Genomic DNA, 21344 nt, shown 5'->3' on the forward strand with positions numbered 1-21344 from the left:
ATTTTTCAGAGCCATCCGTCAGTTATCTACACCATTTTTTCCTGTTCGGGATTGCGGGGGCATAAGCCGATCCCAGCTGAGGCATGAGGCTGGGTACACTCTGGACTCTTTGCCAGTCAATCACAGGGCTGACATACAGTAGAGACAAAAACTCACATTCACAACTACAGGCAAATTTAGAGTCACCAATTAACCCAAGGAGCATGTCTTTGTACTGTGGGAGGGAGCGGGATGACCCAGCGAGAATATGCAAACTCCACACAGAAGGATCCTGTCCGACGGGAATTCAAACGTGGAACCTCGTCACTGTGAGGCAACAGCGCTGACAACTGCAGCCCCCGGCAGCCTGATAATGGATGTCAATTCCTATCATTAGCTACATCTATAACTATCATCATGTGAAAAAAGGCATGACACTTCAGTATAGAAATAATCAACAGACAAGTATGTTATCTGATTTAATAAACTTTGTTGCACCACCAAAACAAAAGTACAGTAAAAATCAAATTATTGATTCACTTGTGGCAGAAATAAAAGAACCCAATATAACCAAAATATATGTGATGAACCAAGAATCATTTTTGCAGACTTTTGGACTGTTATTGGAAAGAGAAAAACACTCCTTAACCTGCATGCACACTATATAATAAAAAAGTAGATCTGCCATATTTATCAGACTATAACATGTAGAAAACAGAACTAAAGTGCATCATGAACAGCCACCCACAGTTGAACTAAGACGTACTATTGCCTTAAGATTTGATAGGTACCCTGTGGATGTTCTAAAACGGACTGTTCATACAGTGTGATTTTTGTTTAACAAAGAGTAATCTGTGGATCAATGGGTCCTAAAAGATTCCAAAACATTTGAAAATAAGTTTGTTTTTCTTTTCACATGAAACTTCCATCGATTACACCCATGTTTTCTGGCTTGCAGCATTCGCTTTCCCACTTTCTTAACACGCGCCACCTGTCAATCAGTGGAAATGGAACATCTGCATGCATGTGTGTGTGCAGGCGTCACATACAGAATGAGAACCCACAAACATAAAACATACATTAGCTCTGTCAGTAGTCAATTTTCAAATTTCAAGTCAAGTTTCTCCCAACGTCACATTCAACCTCGTAGTATTTGTTATTTTTCAACCCTTTTTCTGTAGCGCCGTTAGTGAGCAAAAAACTCTCCATTCAACCTTTAATATCTTGAATGACCATTTTAGGCTTTGCAACACAGAAAGAAGATCATTTGAATGAATAAGTCAGCTTTCTTAGAACACCTTATTCGTTGCGTTGTTCCGAGCATGGGAAACAGATTTGGATTTATTTTAAATGACCTTCATTTGCTTTACATATTAGGGCCAACAGGACTGAAAATCCTGCATAGATGTTCATTCATTTATTCCTTGATGTCTTGGGTAGAATGAAAAAGACTCCAGTGATGGTTACAGTTTTAACATGTCAAAGAGAAGACGGGGAAAATAAACACATTTCATACAAGGACAAAGTTCAGTAAGTTCTGTAGTTCATTTCATCAAGCTACAGCCTGACAACCATCGAAATCTCCCTCCCACTTTGGTTAACTGGTCACTATCTTTACATGTCAGATTATGATGCTAGTGTAATTACAAAGTCAGAAAATATGTATCCAAATATTTACAATTAATAAAGCAATATAGCCCACATATGTTAAGGTATGGTGACATGAGTGACCAGAGCTGGGGATGTACACACTTACATGGATTATCAGTTCAGGACCAACATCTAGTGATACAGAGAAAAATGCTTCTTTGCTGGTCGGCCTCAGAGTACGAGCTCATTCACAAGCTGTGCACGTCATAGTACTCGTAAAGCTGAATCCAGTGCAGCATCGACTTGCACAACACAGCAGAGTAAAGCAGCTGTTAGATGAAAGCGCCCAATTGAGCAGAACACCTAATGTTTTCTAAGTCTCTAACCTGAGATGCTTTTATATGGGGATGTTTTTTTGTTTTTTTTTTGCCCACAGCTCAGGGTATCTTCGTACTGTTCATTTTCACCTGGCTTTCTCCCTGTACCTGTACATTGAAATGAAGTTAAATTAAAATCTAAGCGGAATGAGCTTCAGATGGCTTCCTGTTTCGGGTCCGTTCTCGAGCTGTGTGAAATGTGCTCTCTAATAGTTTTGCAGTTCAGGAATGTTCTTGTAAAGGTCCAGTGAATCAGGGTTGGAGAATGCTCCTCTCTGCGCCACCTCCTTGCCTGCGATCACTTGTTTCACAGCCACCTCCACCTTCTTACCGCTGATGGTGTACTGCAGACGAGAAGAAGAAAAGAGCTGTCATTCAAACAAGAAGTGACTTTTGCAGATGTAGCCATTGTGACAGAATAATCTGACAGTTAGTATTCATATCTGAGTCATAGTTCTCTTACAGGAATGTCTCTGGTCTCCAGCAGCAGCGCGGGGACGTGTCGGGCAGACAGAGCTTTTCTAATAGCTCCTCTAATCTTCGCTACCAACTCTGGACTGAAGGGCTTCCCGGGTGCCATCTTCAAGAACAAAATAACTCGCTCTTCGCCGTCTGAGTTGTACTGAGGTACGCAGAGACTGTCTGACACTTCCTCAAAAGCCTCAACTATAGAGAGGAGAGAAACGGGGAGGGCAGAGTAGAGGACAAGGAGACAAAACAGAAGTGAGGAGAGCAGAACAGAGGCATGGAGAAAAGAGGAGGTGAAAGGTGAAACAAGTAAGGGAGAAAAGATGAGAAGAAAAGAGAAGTGCAGAGGAAATGATTGAGTGTGGGAATAGTTTGAAGGAGGAGGAGAGAACAGAGAGAATCAAACCACATTTCACAACTTTTGAAAGTATCACAAAGGCACGGAGGTCCTTTTATTTACAGAATCTGTGTTTTATGTGACATACTGCATAAAAATGATAAGTGAGCAAACTTAAACCATCCCACTATACAAAACTGTATGAGGAGATGTTAACATTTTTTAACCCACATTTCCAGAACCACATCTCAATTCAGAATAAATGCTTTTGACATTTCTTGTCTGATAACCCAACTTATGCTCTGACTGTGACATTCGAGACTCACCAATGTTGTAGATCTCTGAGCTGCCAAATCGGACTCCATTGGGGTTCAGTGTTCCGTCACTGCAGACAGAAATGACAGGAAAAACGAATAGCAAAGTGAAGCACGCTGGTGAACATTTGACTTGATGCAAATTCATTTTTCAATTTGTTTTTTCTTGTATCGCTTCAGCAATAGCATGTATATTTCCAAATGTTTGTCTCAATAAATTGGGAAGACAGTTTCCACATTTAAAGCAAAACCTTTCCCTGGTTTTAATGCAGCATCCCTGTTACATGTTCATTCATAAATAAATGCACATTTCAAATCTCTTTACTTTGTGATTGGTTTAACGTTACCATTTTGTGTATCTATCTTTAGCAAATACTGTCTGACTTTCCGTTTGACTGTAAATAATGTCCCATTTTCCCTTTGAATATTTCATGTTAGTCTGCCGAGCTTTTGAATTTACACACGTTAGCTAACCCTCGTTAACAAAAACCGGATGAAGTCACTCGTCCAATGTTGTGTAACTTCGTTTGCTAACATAACACTTTTACTAAGTCTGTAAGCTAGTATTTAACGTTACTGTTAGCAACATAACGTAGCACAACATAACGTAGCGTAACATAACGTAGCGTAACGTAACGTAACATAATATAACATAACATAGCATACCATAATGTAATGTAACATTACATAACGTAGAGTAACGTAACGTTTTCCTTACAACTGTCCTCTTTTCTAAACAAAATCCTCCAACTTATATGTGTGCGCGCAGCTACGTTAAATGTTAGCCTTTGTATATAAGCACATTCTGAACGGGCACTGCACTAGTTCAATGAAAAGCCTTCATAGACCAGTGAGCTCACAAACAATATAACGGGCTGCTGTGCTTGATTTCCAGTAGTAAAGTTAGTTCTTATCCCACCATGGGACATTTAAAGGATTAGCTTCTGGCATTTGTAAACAGTTATTTGCCTACATTATTTTTCTACCTGCCCACTTGTAACATGATCTAATCACACGCTCATGTAAAAACATCATTTTGGTAAAAAAAAAAAAAAAAATGGCTGACCTTCTCCCCAGCATGACAATGCCTCCTGTCTTTGGGTTGATTTTACAGTAGTCTCCATGAGCCCACACCCCTGCAGAGGGGTCATAAAGAGTCATAAAGTTAGAAATGTCTGCTAACATGAGACAGTAAAACATCAAAACGTGCAAAAGAAATGCACAAGGTGTAAAGTGTTTAAATGTTAGAGTAAGGGCATAAAGAAGGGTGGAGTTAAGTGGTATGTCTTTAAGATACTGTATTAAACTGCTTTGTATTTAAGTATTCCTTTTTTTTCCTCCTGGTGTCTTTGTGTATATGTCTACTGAAAGGACGTTTGTGTTCATCTTTGATGTTTGTACTCTCACCAGGATATGTAGAAAAGTATGCTTTATGATATTTGCTCCCGTTCTCGTCATTCCAGAAGTGTGTTGGCGCGCAGGGGATCGGATTCAAACACACAAGCTCCCCACTCTCTCCCCACACTGGCTTACCTGTACACACACACACACACACACACACACACACACACACACACACACACACACAATTTAAAGGAACAAAAAAACAAAGTTAGAAGGCTCAGATGTACCTCAACACAAACCTATAGCACACATGCTTAAATACACTTAAATATACGCACACAAAGCATTCTTAGATTTGAAGGAAATCACCTGGTGATGTATCCCAAACTAACTCCGTGATACACTTTAGTGTGTGGTTTCACACAGAAATCCCCTCCTCCCTCAGGACGGTGTTATAGGCTTACAGACCGACTAAAACAATCCCAAGCTCTTCCTACAAAGCTGCCTTTAAATTATTCTTCAATCCACTCTCCTTTGAGGTGGTGGACACACGCCAGAGCAGCCTGCAGCAGGGATCGGGCGCTGGGGAACGAGGGACTAAAATCAATGAGAAAAACAAAGAGGGCTTTGAAGACTTCCCGCAACATAACAGTCACAGTATTTTGTTTGGTCAATGAAAAGACCGTGTTGCCTTAAGTTTTTGACCTGCGTTTAGCCAGGGAAAAAGTTCACTAATTACTCTCACGATTTGTCAGCAGTGTCTAGCTTCAAACTGAAGTTAATGTTTGTGTGTTAATCCCTATAGAGGAGTTTTGTTCTGTTAGCTAACAAGCCACTCCAGAAGCATATGGGCCTATAAGCAGTTTTTAAACAGGCTTGTGATTCATATTCCTCTTTAATGCATTTCCACACCCTCCTCGATTCCTTTCTAGCATCTTCCTCAAACCCTCTTTGTGCTCCCTCGTCCCTGTTTTCAGTACAAATGAGACTATTTTAAAGGGAGGGGGAAAAAGGCACTGCCATTCAATTTCTTAGCAAAACAATCAGTCCAAAGATGCAAAGACTATGATTTTACCTTCAAGGCTCCAGGCTTCCACCGCCATGCCCAGGTTTCTTGTTTGGATCTCGCCCCGATACACTGGAACGGTCGGGTTCTGACCCATGAAACATGACACTATGTCAGTGCCACCTAGTAAGAGATAGGAGAAAAAAAAACACAGAGGAAGAGATGAGATGATGGATATCTGAAATAAATCACCTCACTCAAAGTGTCTGTTTTTATCAAATTGCATTTTAGCAATAAAAAAACAAAAAAAAAAATGAGATTCACTTGGACTGGATAAGATGGTGGAATTGAACTGCCGTCATCAATATCTTTTCCAGCAGAGTTAGTTGTCAAAAAAAAAAAAACGGGAGGACTTCAATTAAACACGTGCACACTTAGAGAAGAAAAGAAGAATACAGAGTCTTGTGTGTCACAAGCATTTCAGACAAGCCACAGACAGACATGGACAGCACATAAGCAGAGTATTCTGAGAGCGGCTCTCTGAGTGACAGCTAGACAGTATTTAGGATTTTTAGGACTCGAGTAATGTGGTCATATTTCGTACTTTTTGCCCCATAGGGCCCAAATACAATCTGATGTTTCTACCTCACAAACTGACAGCGTAGCCCTCCAGATCAACCTCCATTGACCTATATGGGAGTTGTTGCACATTCTTGAAACTGTCATAAACACACACACACACACACACACACACACACACACACACACACACAGCTTCACCATCCATTTGTCTCGTCCTATCTTCCCATCCTCTACTATTTCTGACAAGTTCTATTCATCTCTCTACCCATTGTTCTAACACGAGCTCCCTGTTTGGTTCCCTCTCCGTATCACAGACTCCATCCATCCATCTTCTCTCTGCCGCTCCTCCCCTCCTTTCTCCCTTTTCTTTCTGTTCTCTCTCTCTTTATTGAGCTTTAATTGGCTCCCAGGAGGAAGTAGAAACTTTGTCTTCTGATTAAACACACACGCTTATAGTGGGAAGACACGCAATTATTTTATTATTACACTCACTTTCACGGGCAGGTACACACACACATTTATTTTAAACTAACAAATACTGCTGGGATGCCTTCCACTGTCAGTCATCTAGTGTGTGTATTTTCTGTGTATGCACAAGGACTTGTCACTGGAATCTGATGTTTCTAACAGCACTGGCTTTGGTGAACGGTAAAGAAAAATATTTTTGAACTCTCCACTTTGTGTGTGTGTGTGTGTGTGTGTGTGTGTGTGTGTGTGTGTGTGTGTGTGTGTGTGTGTGTGTGTGTGTGTGTATATATACAGTATATATATATATATATTTTGGTGTGCATGTGTGTGAAAGTCTGCTCTCACATGCAGAGGTGTTGACTGCTTTGAACATCTTTGGCACAGTTGGGGTTGGAAAATGTGACAAGTCGAGACAAAAAGGCAAACAGCCAACTTAAAAATAAGTTCATATGTTAAGAAGAATCAATAATAAAGGGATACAGATAATAACATTTCAGAGAAAGACTTCACAAGTAGATATTTACAATCTCCTGCAGATTTAAATGCAAATACAAAAACATATAACACAATTTGATATATAAGTAGAAGATATTCTGTTTAACAAGAGAGGAGAAAAAAAAGAGAGCAAAACTGGAGTCGAGGAGTGACATATGGGCAGTCAGACGGAGGTTGATAAGGATGAAGGGAATCCAGCAGTGAAAGTGTTAAAATTCCCCAATGAAGGGCAACGGGGCTCTTACATCCCCGCTGACAGCAACACACACACACACACACGGCCTGATATACACAAAAAGGGGAAGATTGGTTTTAACTCATGCATGTTTGCAGACGCACAAACAGACGCACAAGCTCACACACAGCGTCACACGAGGAGAAATCAGCAAACGGGCCCCATCACATATGTCAGCATTAACAGCAGTCAGTCAGTAGCATATGCTGTGATAACACACACACACACACACACACACACACACACACACACACACACACACACACACACACACACACACACACACACACACACACACACACACACACACACACACACACACACACACACACACACACACACACACACACACACACACACACACACACACACACACACACTAGTGACCTCGGGGGTCAAGGTTAGGTTGGTGGCAGCCAACAGGGTTGCTTCCTGCTGTTGCCCTTGGCGACAAGGAGGAAACTGACTGGGGCAGGATCTGCTGTTCTGATGAACACAGACACAAACACACACGGACACACACAGACACGCGCACAATCACTTACAGTATGACAAACTCACAAGGAAATAGTCCGTTCATTCTAAAAGGAAGATTCATCTTAAAGGACCATTAATATGTAAAACTATCCTTGCCTCAAATCTGTTTGGATTTCCCACATTTATTCCATCTGTCTTCCCTAAAACATATCAATCAATCCAATATTCAGATTGGCTCGTTTCTGAAAACTTGTATTCTAAGTGAAGGTAGAATCTGAAGTTAGCTCATCCCAACCTTTGGTATTAATCCTTTTATCCTGATGGAAACTACATCATGTCTTCTTCTGTGTAAACTGAAGTATGTTATCTAAAGCAAGAAGTCTGATCAATGTTTACAACAAAAAATGAAAATGTTTGAACAGATACGTAGGAAGCCCGAAACAAAGATAATTATTTCCATTTTGTATTACATAAGACTTTCAGTATAAAACCTGATCACAGTGTGTGAGTTCAAAGTCACTTAAAGTGTGTTGAAAGCACTCTCATTTTTTGTTACTGCAGAGTTTTTCTTTTCTTTTTTTTTTTTACTTCCCACAGTTCTGAATATAGAACGCATGTTCTACATAGGACTGGACAGAAATGTCTTTGAGTGGGCTTAACTGGAGATCTTGAGAGAAGTGCCAAAAACAGTGAGATGGAGAGAGAACACTTGTCCGTGGCTTATGTTCACTTAGAAGAGCAAAGAGCCACAAAAGGACAAGAAGAAGAAGAAGATACTTTCAGCTCCAAGATGTATCTTTGTGTATCTGTCTTTAGGCCTTTTTTTTTTTTTCCTTTAATAAGTGGTAGTACTCAGACAGTTTTCTGACCTTGACGTTCTCTCTGCCCATCTCTGTGGTGATTTGTTGCCAGGCACAAAGTGCACAGTGAGCATGTGGGAGGAGAGGAGCAAACAGGTGGGGGGTTGATTCAAAGGAGGCGAGCGCACACCAGGTGTTAGCTCTCTTTTTTGGAAAAAGGTGGTGAAGACCGACGCTGAGGAAAGAGGAACTATGTCTGTCTCTTTTGAAACATCAGTCCTCCACAGTCACTCTTGATATGATTATACATCTCTCAAAGACTAAATAGTATTGTTAGTTCAATTAAACCCTCAGCCAGTAGGTCCATTGAAGAAGTAAAAAAAAAAAAGAAAAAAAAAAGTTGCTTCAATGTGTTGAAAGCAGGAATGTTGAATCAGTCAGACTTTATTTACACAATGAGTAATTAACAGCATCTAAAAGTATGAAAAGATTCTCCTTCAGGTCACTGAATCGATGCGATGTGTTGATAGATTTGCAGCTTCTGAATACAGATGTGCAGCATCAGAGCAAGCGTCACTATCAGGGCAGACCCCTTTACAAGTGACATGTGTGTCCAAAACCTCACTGTCAAAGTGCTTATGAGCATGTTGGTGTGCATCTGTGGCTACACATCAACAGTGTGTGTGTGTGTGTGTGTGTGTGTGTGTGTGTGTGTGTGGTGCTAAAAACGCTGCTCGTCGGTGCATGTGTGACACTCCAAGCTGCTACTCAGCGCGTGTGCGTTCTAGTGTGTGTGTGTGTGTGTGTGTGAGTGTTTGTGTGTGTCCGCAATACGTCAGTCACCCAGGCTGTGCTAAATGTTAAACGTTTCAGGACTCTCAGAGGGAGACAGATAGCATTCTACTGCCCTGTCAACATAACAATGGGCTGAGAGTGCCCATGTGTGTGTGTGTGTGTGTGTGTGTGTGTGTGTGTGTGTCTGTGTGTCTGTGTGTGTGTGTGTGTGTGTGTCTGTGTCTGTGTGTGTCAGGATGCTGTGGGTGGGCAGGAAAACGTACAGTTCTATAGAATTTGTTATTGTTGAATTTCTTTTGCATGAGTCAGTCCTTTTGTGCTCGTGTCTAAGATCCTTTGTTGCTTTTCTTTGACTTTTCTTTTAATGCACTAGACAACAACAAAAAAAACGTTTGGAAAAGCTGCTGTTATTTGTTCCCATGGATAAAAAAAGTCAAAGCGGACAGACTCTGTCCCGACATTAGCCGCTCACCTGAGATGGAGCCCAGCATCACGTTGCTCTTGATGCAGCGGTAGACGTATTCGTAGCTCTGAGGTTTGAGAGGAGATCCGGTGGACAGGATGGTGTGGAGAGACTGGAGGTTGTGTGTTTCCGCTGGAGGAAGAGAAAGATTAAAGAAAGAATTACACACAACAAATACCGGACAAAAAAAAACTGTTTAAATATTGGTAGACCTTGCTGTATGTCCTTTTTGAATGCCAAGAAGAATGAATTACTGATATTGACTCCTGAGAAGGTTTTACTCTTCTTTACAATAATTTGGGCTTTAAAGATGTTGTGACCCGGTTTAAGAATTCAAATGTACAAACATTTGTTTTAAAAGTGAGCCACATGAGGACGCACACGGGCAGCTTTGACTCCATGCATCCAAGTATGTTCAGCAGTCTGGTGCGACACAGCGCAACAGCTTGCATGTGGCCCTAGAGGTCCACAAATGCACAAGCTCTGGATCTGTCACACACACACACGCACACACGAGCACACACATACACACACACACACACACACAAACAAGTGCACACACACACACATTGGGAACTCTTGCTACCCCCCACTCTGCCTCCAGGTGTCCGGTCCAAATGTCAGCCCAGGGAAAAGGGCCCCTCCGTTGGGGCAGCCACTGAAGCAGCTCCCTCTACCCTTCTAAGCCCACCGGAGATATGCTTATATGCACACACACACACACACACACACACACACACAAGTTTACCACCACGCAGAGAGACACAAATCTCCGTATGCCATGCTCTTTTTCCTTTTCTTTTATAAGCATCCAAGCACGGGCACGCACACACACACAGGGCCAAATGGATCAAGTGTCTGGCCAACTAAAGATGGTGGGGCTGACATCATTAGAGACAGACCAACAGATAGACATTGAAGACATTTAATGTTTTTTTCTTTCCTGTTCAGCCACCAAATTGGGAGTGTTTAAGTGAATTTATTTTAAAGTCAGAAACACACACACACACACACACACACACTCAAGCACAAAGAAAGAATCATGAATATAGATTTTTGGTGATTATAATGATGCACTGGGAACTGTGAGGCATAGCAACAGTTTATGAACTAAACATCAGTTAACAGGGCCCGAGAGGGAAGGAGGAGAGAAAGGGAGGATAGAGGAGAGGAGGTGAGAGGACAGGAGAGAAGAAAAGAGAAGAGGAGAGGAGGAGAGAGGGGAAGAGAGGAGAAGAGAGGAGAGGAGAGGACAGGAGAGGAGAGGAGAGGACAGGAGAGAAGAAAAGAGAAGAGGAGAGGAGGAGAGAGGGGAAGAGAGGAGAAGAGAGGAGAAGAGAGGACAGGAGAGGAGAGGAGAGGAGAGGACAGGAGAGGAGTAGAAAGGAGAGAAAAGAAGAGGAGAGGACGTAAGGACAAATATGAACCCTGAACCCTTTTCAGTAGTTATAAGAAGTCATTTACTTTGTAAAGAGGAGTTGCGTAACAATCTGACAGATAGGATGAGAGGATCCAGGGATTGTGTATCTAATTGTTATTTTACCATCAACACGCACTAATAGTCATAATAAGGGACTGCTTAAAGGCTTGCAATTACACCACATTAAGGACTAGTTCTGAAAAGTGATCCTTCTCCTATCATACTACAGCCTGTACATTTGCAAGAGAGCATAGCTTAGCAGCACTCATTTAGACCTGCACTTGTAAACTGTGATTTATTTTGTCACATAAATAACAGGGGTGAGAGACGGGCATGTATGAAGGTTAGCAGGAAGGCTAGCAAGGCAATGATTATGTGCGGAGACCGGGTTCTGTCTCTAGAGAGCTGTGACACTAAAAGCAATTAGCTGCTCCTATCCATGACTCATCGGAATTATCATAACAGCACTTTTATCCATTCGCTTCAGTGTCAAACACCAGAGCACAGGGCAAACTGTTGATTCACGCAGTAAATAGCTTAAAGGACATTTGGAGTCAAACAGCCTCACTATTATAATCATTATCGTGTCCATCTGCTTGTTTTGTTCCCTGCTCTATTCAAAAAGAGAGCATGTGAGTGTGTGTGTGTGTGTGTGTGTGTATGTGTGAGTGTGTGGGTTAATGCATTTCTCTCCGAGGTTGCCGCTTGTTATTTTTGTGCGTCCATGTGTGTCTCTGGATAACTGTGCGCATTTTCCCCCGTTTGTGTTTTGTGATCTCAACTCACCAGGTTTCAGGTTCCTCTCCTGTAGCACAGCCAGCCACTTGGCCCCCGTACCAAAGATAGTGATGCTGGAGAGAAGGAGGAGATAGACAGGGACAAGACAAAGAGAGAGAGAGAAAAGTAAAAGAAGAATTATTTATGGGAGGGGAAAAAAACAACAAACAAAAAAAACCTCATTTGCGTCAGTGTTTGCAACAATGACAGCCCTCCTACATCTATGTTCTCTATTCTGCTTTGTCACTACATCAAGTTTGAAACAACAGAAGCAAATCAGCTCACAAAATGAATCATCCGTCATAGGTTTGGTTGTGAACAGTGTCGCAAAGTTTGATGACAATCTGGTCGAGCATATTTGGTTTCTTTCTTTCATGACCGACTGAAGAAAAGATCGAGACCGAGATCATGTGACCTCCTGAACTCATCATGAGTACAACGGTGAAGACACAAGGACTCGTGAGCTTCAACGGACTTGTCCTTGAAACATGCAGTACTCTTCAACGTCCAGTGTGTTAATTAGAGATTTTTTTTTTTTTTGTCAAAGGATTGGAGGAAGTTCATTAAATTTCCAGAACATGGAAACATGGAAAAGCTAGCTACTCAAGTTCCAGTAAAAAGAAAGCCATAACAAACTATAAATCATAACTTCAAAACTACAATCTAACACGTGTATAGATATTTAAAAGTCATGACTCAAACTTGAGTCAGTGTGCAGAAAAAGTGAATCTCCAAATCGGCAAACAAAAAAGTGTCTAACAAAGTGGTGTGAGTGCTGAACTCTTACTCCAGTTGCACCACACTTGCAGTGCGACCGTGTAAACAGTGCTGTCTTTGTTAAATAAAGGGTTCATAATAATAAATGAAAAACATTTGAAAATAATAATAATAGTGATGAAATAATGTGAAATTGAGGGAAACATAAAAGGAACACCTGAAACCCGAGAAGAAGAATGCAGCAGCACACGGACGAGGGCAGATGATGGGAGGGATGTTGAAAAGGCTGAGCTGATGCACTCAGTGCCGGCTTTAGTAGATTCATTTGTATACGTAACGTGTATGACATAACATCAAATGTTCCAGTCTAAAGCAGAGAAACGAGTTCATACAACTAAAACTGTACTGTTTGTCTTTCTGACTTGATCACTGTTATATCATACATTATTATTACACAAGATGTTTTGGTAAAAACATCCAAACTTGAGCCTGAAGTAAAGACTGTGGACAGCTTGGTGGTTGATAAATGCTTCAAGCTGAAACATGTCGGCCTAATTTGTTCCTAAAGTTGACTCTTCATTCTACGAGTGTTGCTGGAGCTTTTTGACCTCTTGAAGGCACCGTGACGGTCGGTGAAGTTGTAGCCGAAGAATATTCCACTCTGCTTCGTCACAGCCACGTTTCTGCGACGTTCACATCTGGCGTCATCTTTTCAAATGACGGCAGAGCTGTCCGCACACTCTTCATGCGGCCAGTAAACAACTTTGTTATAGGCAACGTTTCGATCCAAAGGGAACTTCCTCAGACCGATGTGGCAGCACACACGGCATCTTTTCTGAAGAAGAATTTGGCTGGGGAAAAGTTTTTCTAAGTTTGCAAGGGGAGCACAAGTGCATTCTGTGACTTAGCATAAACATACTGTATATACGACTGATTAGTTGATTATTTAAAAAAAATAAAAAGATTGATCCCATTTGGAGGACGTGGAGGACACTTCATTAGGTAACTGGTATGTATTGTGAAAACACGACTTAATGCACAGACGATCAGCATTTTAGCAGCACAGACTATAAAGCTGGTAGAGAAACAGCTAATGAATGACTGAGAGCGATGCCAGCGTACCTTCAGACTGAGCCGCGACACGAAATTGCTCCATTTGTTGTTCTTAATCTATGCATGACGAGGCACAATTTGAGTGTCTGCATGCTGAACGTAAACGAACAAAAAGGGAAACGGCAACTGAGCAGCCTTTGCCCTTAATCCCTTCTGCTCCAGTGGAGCTGCTCAGTAGCTCGACTGTGCTAAGAAGCTCCCAGGAGAGGAGAGGCCGTCAGTGTGTAAATGTAAAAGCAAGGTGATATTGAAACAAAAAGTGTGTGTGTGTGCTCAGCCAACCATCTACATGGATAGATAAGACAAATTTAGAAAAAAAAAAAAAAAGGAACTGAATGAGAAATGACTTTCAACAGAACAAACGGAAAAAAAACAAAAAACAGAGAGATGGTCAGTCATAAAAGGACAACGTCTCTTCTTTGTGGATGTTTGGCAAGGTAATAGTTCAGAGGAGAAGGTATTGTCAGTATGTTTGCAGACAACCACCCTGAAATGAAATGACTTTCGAGGGTGGCTTTCTTCTGTGTGAATAGAAGTCCCTCTGACAGCTGACAACGCTTGGACAACATGTGGAAGGCAAGAAGTGACAAAACGTCACTTCAGTGTTCCCCTGCTGTTTTCCTTTTAAAACAAAAAGGGCCTTTTAAAGTCTTATTCTGTGCATGGGTGTGTTTGTGTCTCCGTCTGTCTCCTTCTGTCTTTTCAAGTTTTTCCTCGCTGACTTTAAGTCAATCATGCTGCCTTCTGCATCTATGGTAACCATTGCTGTCAATCAAAGCACATCAACAAAACAGCAGCAGCGATAGAGAACCTGTCCCCAGAGACAGCCACGGTCTGATGCTTGATTGGTCAATAATCAGGAAATGGTTACACAGGGAAAGATGTGATCTGATTTTTTGGTAACAGAGGTTGATGGTAGATGGAGAGCAGGTAGATGAGTGGGTAAAAGGGCCGAACTTCTAAGAAGTAATATCATTATAATATCAGTATGCTGTCCTGATTCCTGATAGGATTGTTTTTAAAAGCCGTCAGGAATGCGGCTCCATTTCATCGTTTGTTGTGCACTAACAATAAAGCTCTTGAATTCAAACAAAGGAGGATAAAAATGTCTGCAGACCTGAGTAAATCTGTAGACACGTACACCCACTCTTTCCTCATTCAGCTGGCCCCAACACACCCCTAAGTGTCACATCTTGACATCTTAATCACAGTTCATGTCACTCTTTGAAACAATCATATTTTATTGTCTGTACATTTAACTCTCAATTTATTCATGAACTGTTAAAGAGACAGTTCATGTTTTGTTTGGAAATGCAGAAAATAAAATACATGACAAATCCTATCGTATATATAAAATAATTCTAAAATGCATACATGTTCAGCAATCTATACATGCAAAAGAAGAATCACCTCGCCATCTAGTAACCAAATTGCTCAGCCTTTCATCTTTTATACTCACGTTTTGGAGAGAATATTAGATTTTATTTTTGTAAGTTTCATTCGATTCATTTTGAAAAAAAAAAAGTCATATATTTTGTTCTTTACTGTGTAAACGGGAACTCCCCTAAGCTTTGGTTATTTTCCTTCTTAAAAAAATAAAAACAAGATATTTTTTGTAGAAAAAAAGTAAAAATACAATATTAATTCATAAATAAAAACTACATTATGTTTTATTTATCATTATGTTTATGAAATGAAATGATAAAATGATATGAATACTATAGCATCAGACATTAAGGACGCATGCTATGTTGAAGTTCTGGCTCCTCTGACAAAAACACAGCAGCCAGTTCGTGCTCTGAAGTTTCAGTTCTGGTGCAGAGTGGTTTGTTTCGGTTTGACCGGAGAAGCAGGAGGTTTTTAAGTCCCCTCGCCTTCCCACGCAGACAGAAAACCAACAGGTGTTGCAGCGATGAAAGCGAGCAAGCTAAACTACTTTACATGTAACCGATTCTACCCGACCTAAAAAAAAAAAAAAACTCTGCATTTTTCTAACAAACTCCACGACCGCAAACGAGGAAAAGCTAGGATAAATATCGGACATGCTTTTGAAAAAATGGAGAGGTTAGAACGGACTTCAGGACTAGACGTCAGAGTTACAGACTGCTCCTTTAAGAAATGTAAAAAACGAAAACAGAACAAAAGGAAATTCTTGACAACTGAAGCTCATGGTGCAATAGTTTGTTAGTTGGATGCCATTTCATCTTGGCTTGCACGTTTGAAAAGAAGACGCACCTTCATATTCTTGGCGAGTTGAACAGCGATACAAGGACCATACTCAACAAAAATAAGTGACATTATACTGTTGACAGAGATGTAATTCAGTAGTATTCATGAATTGAAAGTGGAAACAAACACTATGTGTATATTTTAGATGGTTGAGTGAGTTTCGTGACTGTTTCGCTGAATTTCCTTCCGTCTACCTGATGCAGCACACGACGCACAAATACTCAACACAAAAACCTGTTTCACCCTCCGCACACACACACACAGTCACTCTCCAGATGATGTATCCGTCCTCTCTGACCCCCTATCTGCATCTGGATTTGTTCGTTTAAAAAAAAGCTTCACTCTGTGCTGATTGGAGGCAGGTGGCCAGGTGTGGCTGCTAATAGGCTGTTTAGGATGGAGGGAGGAGGAGAAGCTGTGAGTCTCTTGTCTGTGAGAGGCGCGTGTGCCAGCGTGCGTTAATGTACCTGAGAGTCTGTTCCAAAGGAGACATGCTACTGGAAGGTAATAAGTCAATAAGAGACACTCGGAGAAAAAAAATCTGACACGAGAGCACCTCTGAGCAGTTATTGCGTTAAAGTGTCTCCGCGCCCGTCCTGATGTAGAAATTGACGCCCTGCTTGTCGGCGTGTTTTCTTAACTGCCCGTGTGCGTGGTCTCCATCCTCGTAATAAAAATCAAACACTACTGTCCTCTCAGGCGTCAAGGGCCTCAAGAAACAGATTGAAACCAGGGTCTGATGTAGCACTTAGCCAGGCTTACTACATCATTTTGAAGTCAGTAAATACTGCATATATTAGGGTACCTTGGTCTTACTGCCTAATATACAAGAGGTGTTAAAGACAGAATACCCATGAAAACAACTGTATATTATATATCATTTATAAGTGCTGCAACCACCCGCCCTCCTCCTCGCCCGGGTTTGAATCCAACCTGTGTCTCCTGTCCTGCAGGTCTCTCTCTCTCTCTGATTTCTGACTCTATCCACTGTCCTGTCTCTAAAATGAAGGCATTCAAACCCCCCAAATTAAACCTTTAAAAAAAATGTTAAAATGATATTACATTAGTGCTCCTTATGAGTCATTCTTTCTTTCTTTTTTGAATTAAACCCCCCCCCCCCAAAAAAAAAAAAAAACCTGTGGTCAATGCAGGTTGTTTTTTAAGATAAAATCTGTATCATGCATTTGGTGCATCATGCATTTTATCAAACAGATAAATGTATAGAGTTACGTTTGTGCACAAATGATCTTTCTATGGGACTGAAACTTTGGGCCATATTGCCTTAGTTCATGTAGAAGTACAGGAGGTTTTTATCTATCAAATCTGACCAACACATAATGGACATAAGGTGGAAGAGACAAAAAGATCCTCAGGAGAAACGGAGCAGTCCTGAGGAAAAGACGCCTGACACAAGTGTAAATGTTGTAACCTTCAGCTTGCTTTACTGCTGCTGTAGGTTTCAGTACAGCCCTATGTGGTCTAAATAAATAAATAAATAAAACTCTCCCTCTCTCTCCAACATACAGTCAGAGCATTTAGACACTTTTTCACACGTGCACTAATGAAAACGCCTTGAAATGTCCAGAACAGACGGCCCCTCTCAGGAGGCAGGACGTGACACTAAAAGGAATGGCAGAGTCTGACGCCATGATGACATTGGTGCATTTATATCAGTGCTATGCAGCCTAATAGGATGGAACCACAGTATTAATGAATGTGTGGTTAATACATACCGTCATAGAAATGGAAGACATCCCACAGGGACACACTTTGTGACCATTTCCCCCCCTGGACGGGTTAAGACTCTGTTCTTTATAGATTGAAATGAATTACAAAGAAGCTCCTGTGCTTGTTATTTAATGATGGAGTCACCTTTCTTTGGAGAAATAAAACTTAAAGATGTCAGTGTAGCACAATTTTACACCGTGTTGAGCCGTGACTTTTGGTTGTCAGGACCAAAGATTGATGAATAATTCAGTGTTTAATGTCGACAAGCGTACATGCTCATCTGTTTGTGCGTCAAATGCTCAAAGGTTTTGAAATGATTAAACACACCATCATCAAAGTCCAATTCTGATGGTGGTGATCAACCATTTATTTTACAGGACTGTGTAGCAATTCTTGTTTTTTAACACACAGACAAAAGGAGGGAACACATTCACCCACTAGCTGCTTCAACAGTAACTTTTGATGTGAAGCACAGAGAACTACTGCACAACTAAAGAGCAACCAAAAATAATCATTTCTAGACTCTCTGCATGCTTCAGTCCCTTCTCTCCTTTTCCTTTTTCCTAAAGCAGCAAATCTGCAATAATACAATTTGATAAACTTTATTGTCCCCGTTGGGGAAATTTGTCTCGGACTTAATGTGCTGACAAACGTTCAGCTGCTGCCACTAAAATAAAAACTTATTTCTCAAAACGGAAAACGCCATGATTGAAAATATATGTATCTAAGGGTTTGAAAGTGTAAATATCACGTCATAAGTGTCATGTCGCAGCGGGATTCTACAGTAAAATTTCCACAACAAAAATCCAAGGCAGCGTGGGAAGTTTCAGAGTGACTTTAACTGACGGATTTAGCCCCAATTAAAATGTCCAACCTTAATTCAGAAGATGGGTGTTAGGAAAAAAAAAAAAACTTCATGTCAACCTCTCGCAGAGGGTTTATCTACATAGTGCTTGGATCTGGGAAAATGTGTCTGAGGTGCCAACATCGGCCCTTAATTGGTTCAAAAATGTCCTCACTAATTCAAAGGTGGAAACCCTCGATGGTGATTTTTGATAACACTATTCTTAAATTCAACAATCTTTGAAAATACTGTTTGTGCTGAAATTTCACACTCAATGCGCTACCATTATTTTTCTCCTACATTAGTTGGATAATCCTACAGCCTGCTAAAACCATGAAAGGAGCTCATTAGCTTCAGGATTATTCTGAAAGAGTCAGCTCACAGTCGATGTGGGAGAAGAAATTTTTCTTCACACTTTTTTGCTCTTTAGATTCCACTTATCCCGATCTGAATCTAATCTTTCTCTTCACACTGTCTCTCCTTGCTTCTGTACAGCTAAAAAGACATTTGTGTGAAGATGTGTCTGTCTCTGGTTTTTCATACATAAAAATTCTAATGACCGCAGTGGATTTTTTCTTTTTTTTTTTTCTTCACAATTTAAAAACAGGTTGACCGAGTGTGCTCGGGGACACAAGCTCCAGATTTGTGTGATTTAGGACTGAGATAATTCCACAGGAACTTTAAAAAGATTATACAAAAATAAAAGCCACCTTTTCAGATAACACGCATCGCATGTCTATTTTTAAATATAAACCATTAAAAAATATATATATATATATATATGAACACTATAAGATATTAGAATCACAACCCGGGTTTGGCTCCTGCTTATCTGTGCAAGCACGACAAAAAGACACAAATCACATGCAAAGCTCTAAATGCTGCACACACCCCACTGTTTTAAATTATATTCAGTTATTCTGACATTTAGGGCAAAATAGTCTATGAGCACCCTTTCTATGAAGATAAGATGAATTTCAATAATGTACAAACAACAGTACAAATCAAAGTCACACTCACAATTAGGGTGAAAAAAATAGTCTCCCGAGTGTTGGGTTGTCACATGCTCATTTTCCAGTGATCATGACAACAATGCCACCTTTGTAAAGTCTAAAACTGACATTGAATTTACTACAATTCCTGTCCTCCTTTCAGGTCTGTCGGAGGCCGACCAAACAGCTCAACCTGACACTGGACTTCAGATTAAACCTCAAAAGGTGTCCCCCCCTTTTACCACTCATCACTTGTGTGTGTGAACAAAATTGCACTCGTCTAATAGCGGCCTCTGACAGCTGAGGGTTCAGACAACTTGTCCACACACACACACACACACACACACACACACACACACACACACACACACACACACACACACACACACACACACACACACACACACACACACACACACACACACACACACACACACACACACACACACACACACACACACACACACACAACATGAGCAAAGTGCACGGGACAGGACAACTTTAGGGACATGGTTGCCCTTTTACATCATTAGTGCATTATACTTTCTGAATTGGACCTTGACATGGAGCCGCTGGAACTAATACACAAATTCATGGAGCTATTAGTAGCCACAAACCATTCTTAGTGAATTCCACTCTATACTGTTGCTTTTGTAGACGCGTTTTTTTTTTCTTTTTCCAAGACTCGTCTTTTGCATTCTGACATCTCGTGTTTTCTTTTAGCCAGAAGGAGCCACACTTACACAAAAGGGCAGATCTAGGAGAGGGGTGAGTGGAAAGAAAGTAATAGGGTGACTAATGCTCAGTCCATAGCTGTAGGGAAAAAACATACTTTGAATAAGATGTAAAAAAAAAAATTTGAATTACTGTCACAAGAACAGAAAGGAACTCTAACCCTAACCCAACTCCCCACTGTGTCATTTAGTACAACTGAACACTAAACAATGATTTCACCAGTGGCCATGGTGGTAACATGCCACTCACAATGTAGCTACACTGAAAAGTAGGCTGCTATCCCATTGAGCTGACTTTTACAGGTGCCATAATGTACAGACTTCTGACTTCTGTCCAGAATTTTGCGACCGGTGAAGTCTCCCCCTGTTGGCCACATCAAAGAAAGCAGGTTGACTGAACTCCAGCGACGGCTAACCTGTCTAATTTATGCTGAATCAGTCTTTTCTGGATCTATTTTGAGGAGATTTGTGAAACTGAAGTCAAAGTCTAAAATCACTGACTTCCATCCATTCTATTCTATTGACTCTGTGTAAAAGTGTGAAAATTTAACTTCCTTTTTTTGTTGTTTGTTACAAGATCAGATGAGTCTTAAGTTAGCGATCAATAGATCGATAGATCGATAGATACTTTATTGATCCCGAGGGAAATTCAAGTACTGAATGTGCGGCCACTCGCGTCGGCGCACAGGTGAGAAGTGACCACTCCCATAGTCTAATAAACAGGCATTAGGCTTATTTGGAGTGAAACTTGAATCGTAGTCTGAAATGTACACAATGATTTACAACATCAAGAGCTCAAAGGCTGAAGAGACCTGAGGGATTCATGAAAAAAGACACGGAAGACAAACATGCTCACCTTCTTCCCAATTAAACTCTGACAAATGAATAGCCTGCCTGCGCACCTACATTCACACACTATTATCCATGACCCCTTTTTTCTTTTCTCTCATTGTCTTCAGAGGACAATAGAAGATCAATGCTGGCTTTTACGTCTGCTGTTCGTTATGGTGATAGTTGTGCTGTGGAGGGGAGAGAGTAACGGGACATTTATTTAGAGATA

The 21344-nt window shown here is 40.9% G+C and overlaps 1 protein-coding gene across 1 annotated transcript in view; it reads right to left on the bottom strand.

Annotated features, from left to right (window-relative positions):
• Positions 1–445: 445 nt before the first annotated feature.
• aacs (acetoacetyl-CoA synthetase) overlaps positions 446–21344 on the bottom strand; it is a 36863-nt gene continuing 15964 nt past the window's right edge. Inside the window, exons 11-18 of the mRNA XM_079368768.1 lie at positions 11937–12001; positions 9740–9862; positions 5485–5598; positions 4473–4598; positions 4132–4201; positions 3078–3136; positions 2410–2612; positions 446–2290 (exon numbers count right to left, since the gene is read on the bottom strand). Coding sequence (XP_079224894.1) covers positions 2153–2290; positions 2410–2612; positions 3078–3136; positions 4132–4201; positions 4473–4598; positions 5485–5598; positions 9740–9862; positions 11937–12001 — 898 coding nt within the window. The 3' untranslated portion in view covers positions 446–2152. The remainder of the gene's footprint in view (positions 2291–2409; positions 2613–3077; positions 3137–4131; positions 4202–4472; positions 4599–5484; positions 5599–9739; positions 9863–11936; positions 12002–21344) is intronic.

Source organism: Symphodus melops (assembly GCF_947650265.1).
Source record: "Symphodus melops genome assembly, chromosome: 1".
Classification (NCBI taxonomy): Eukaryota; Metazoa; Chordata; class Actinopteri; order Labriformes; family Labridae; genus Symphodus; species Symphodus melops.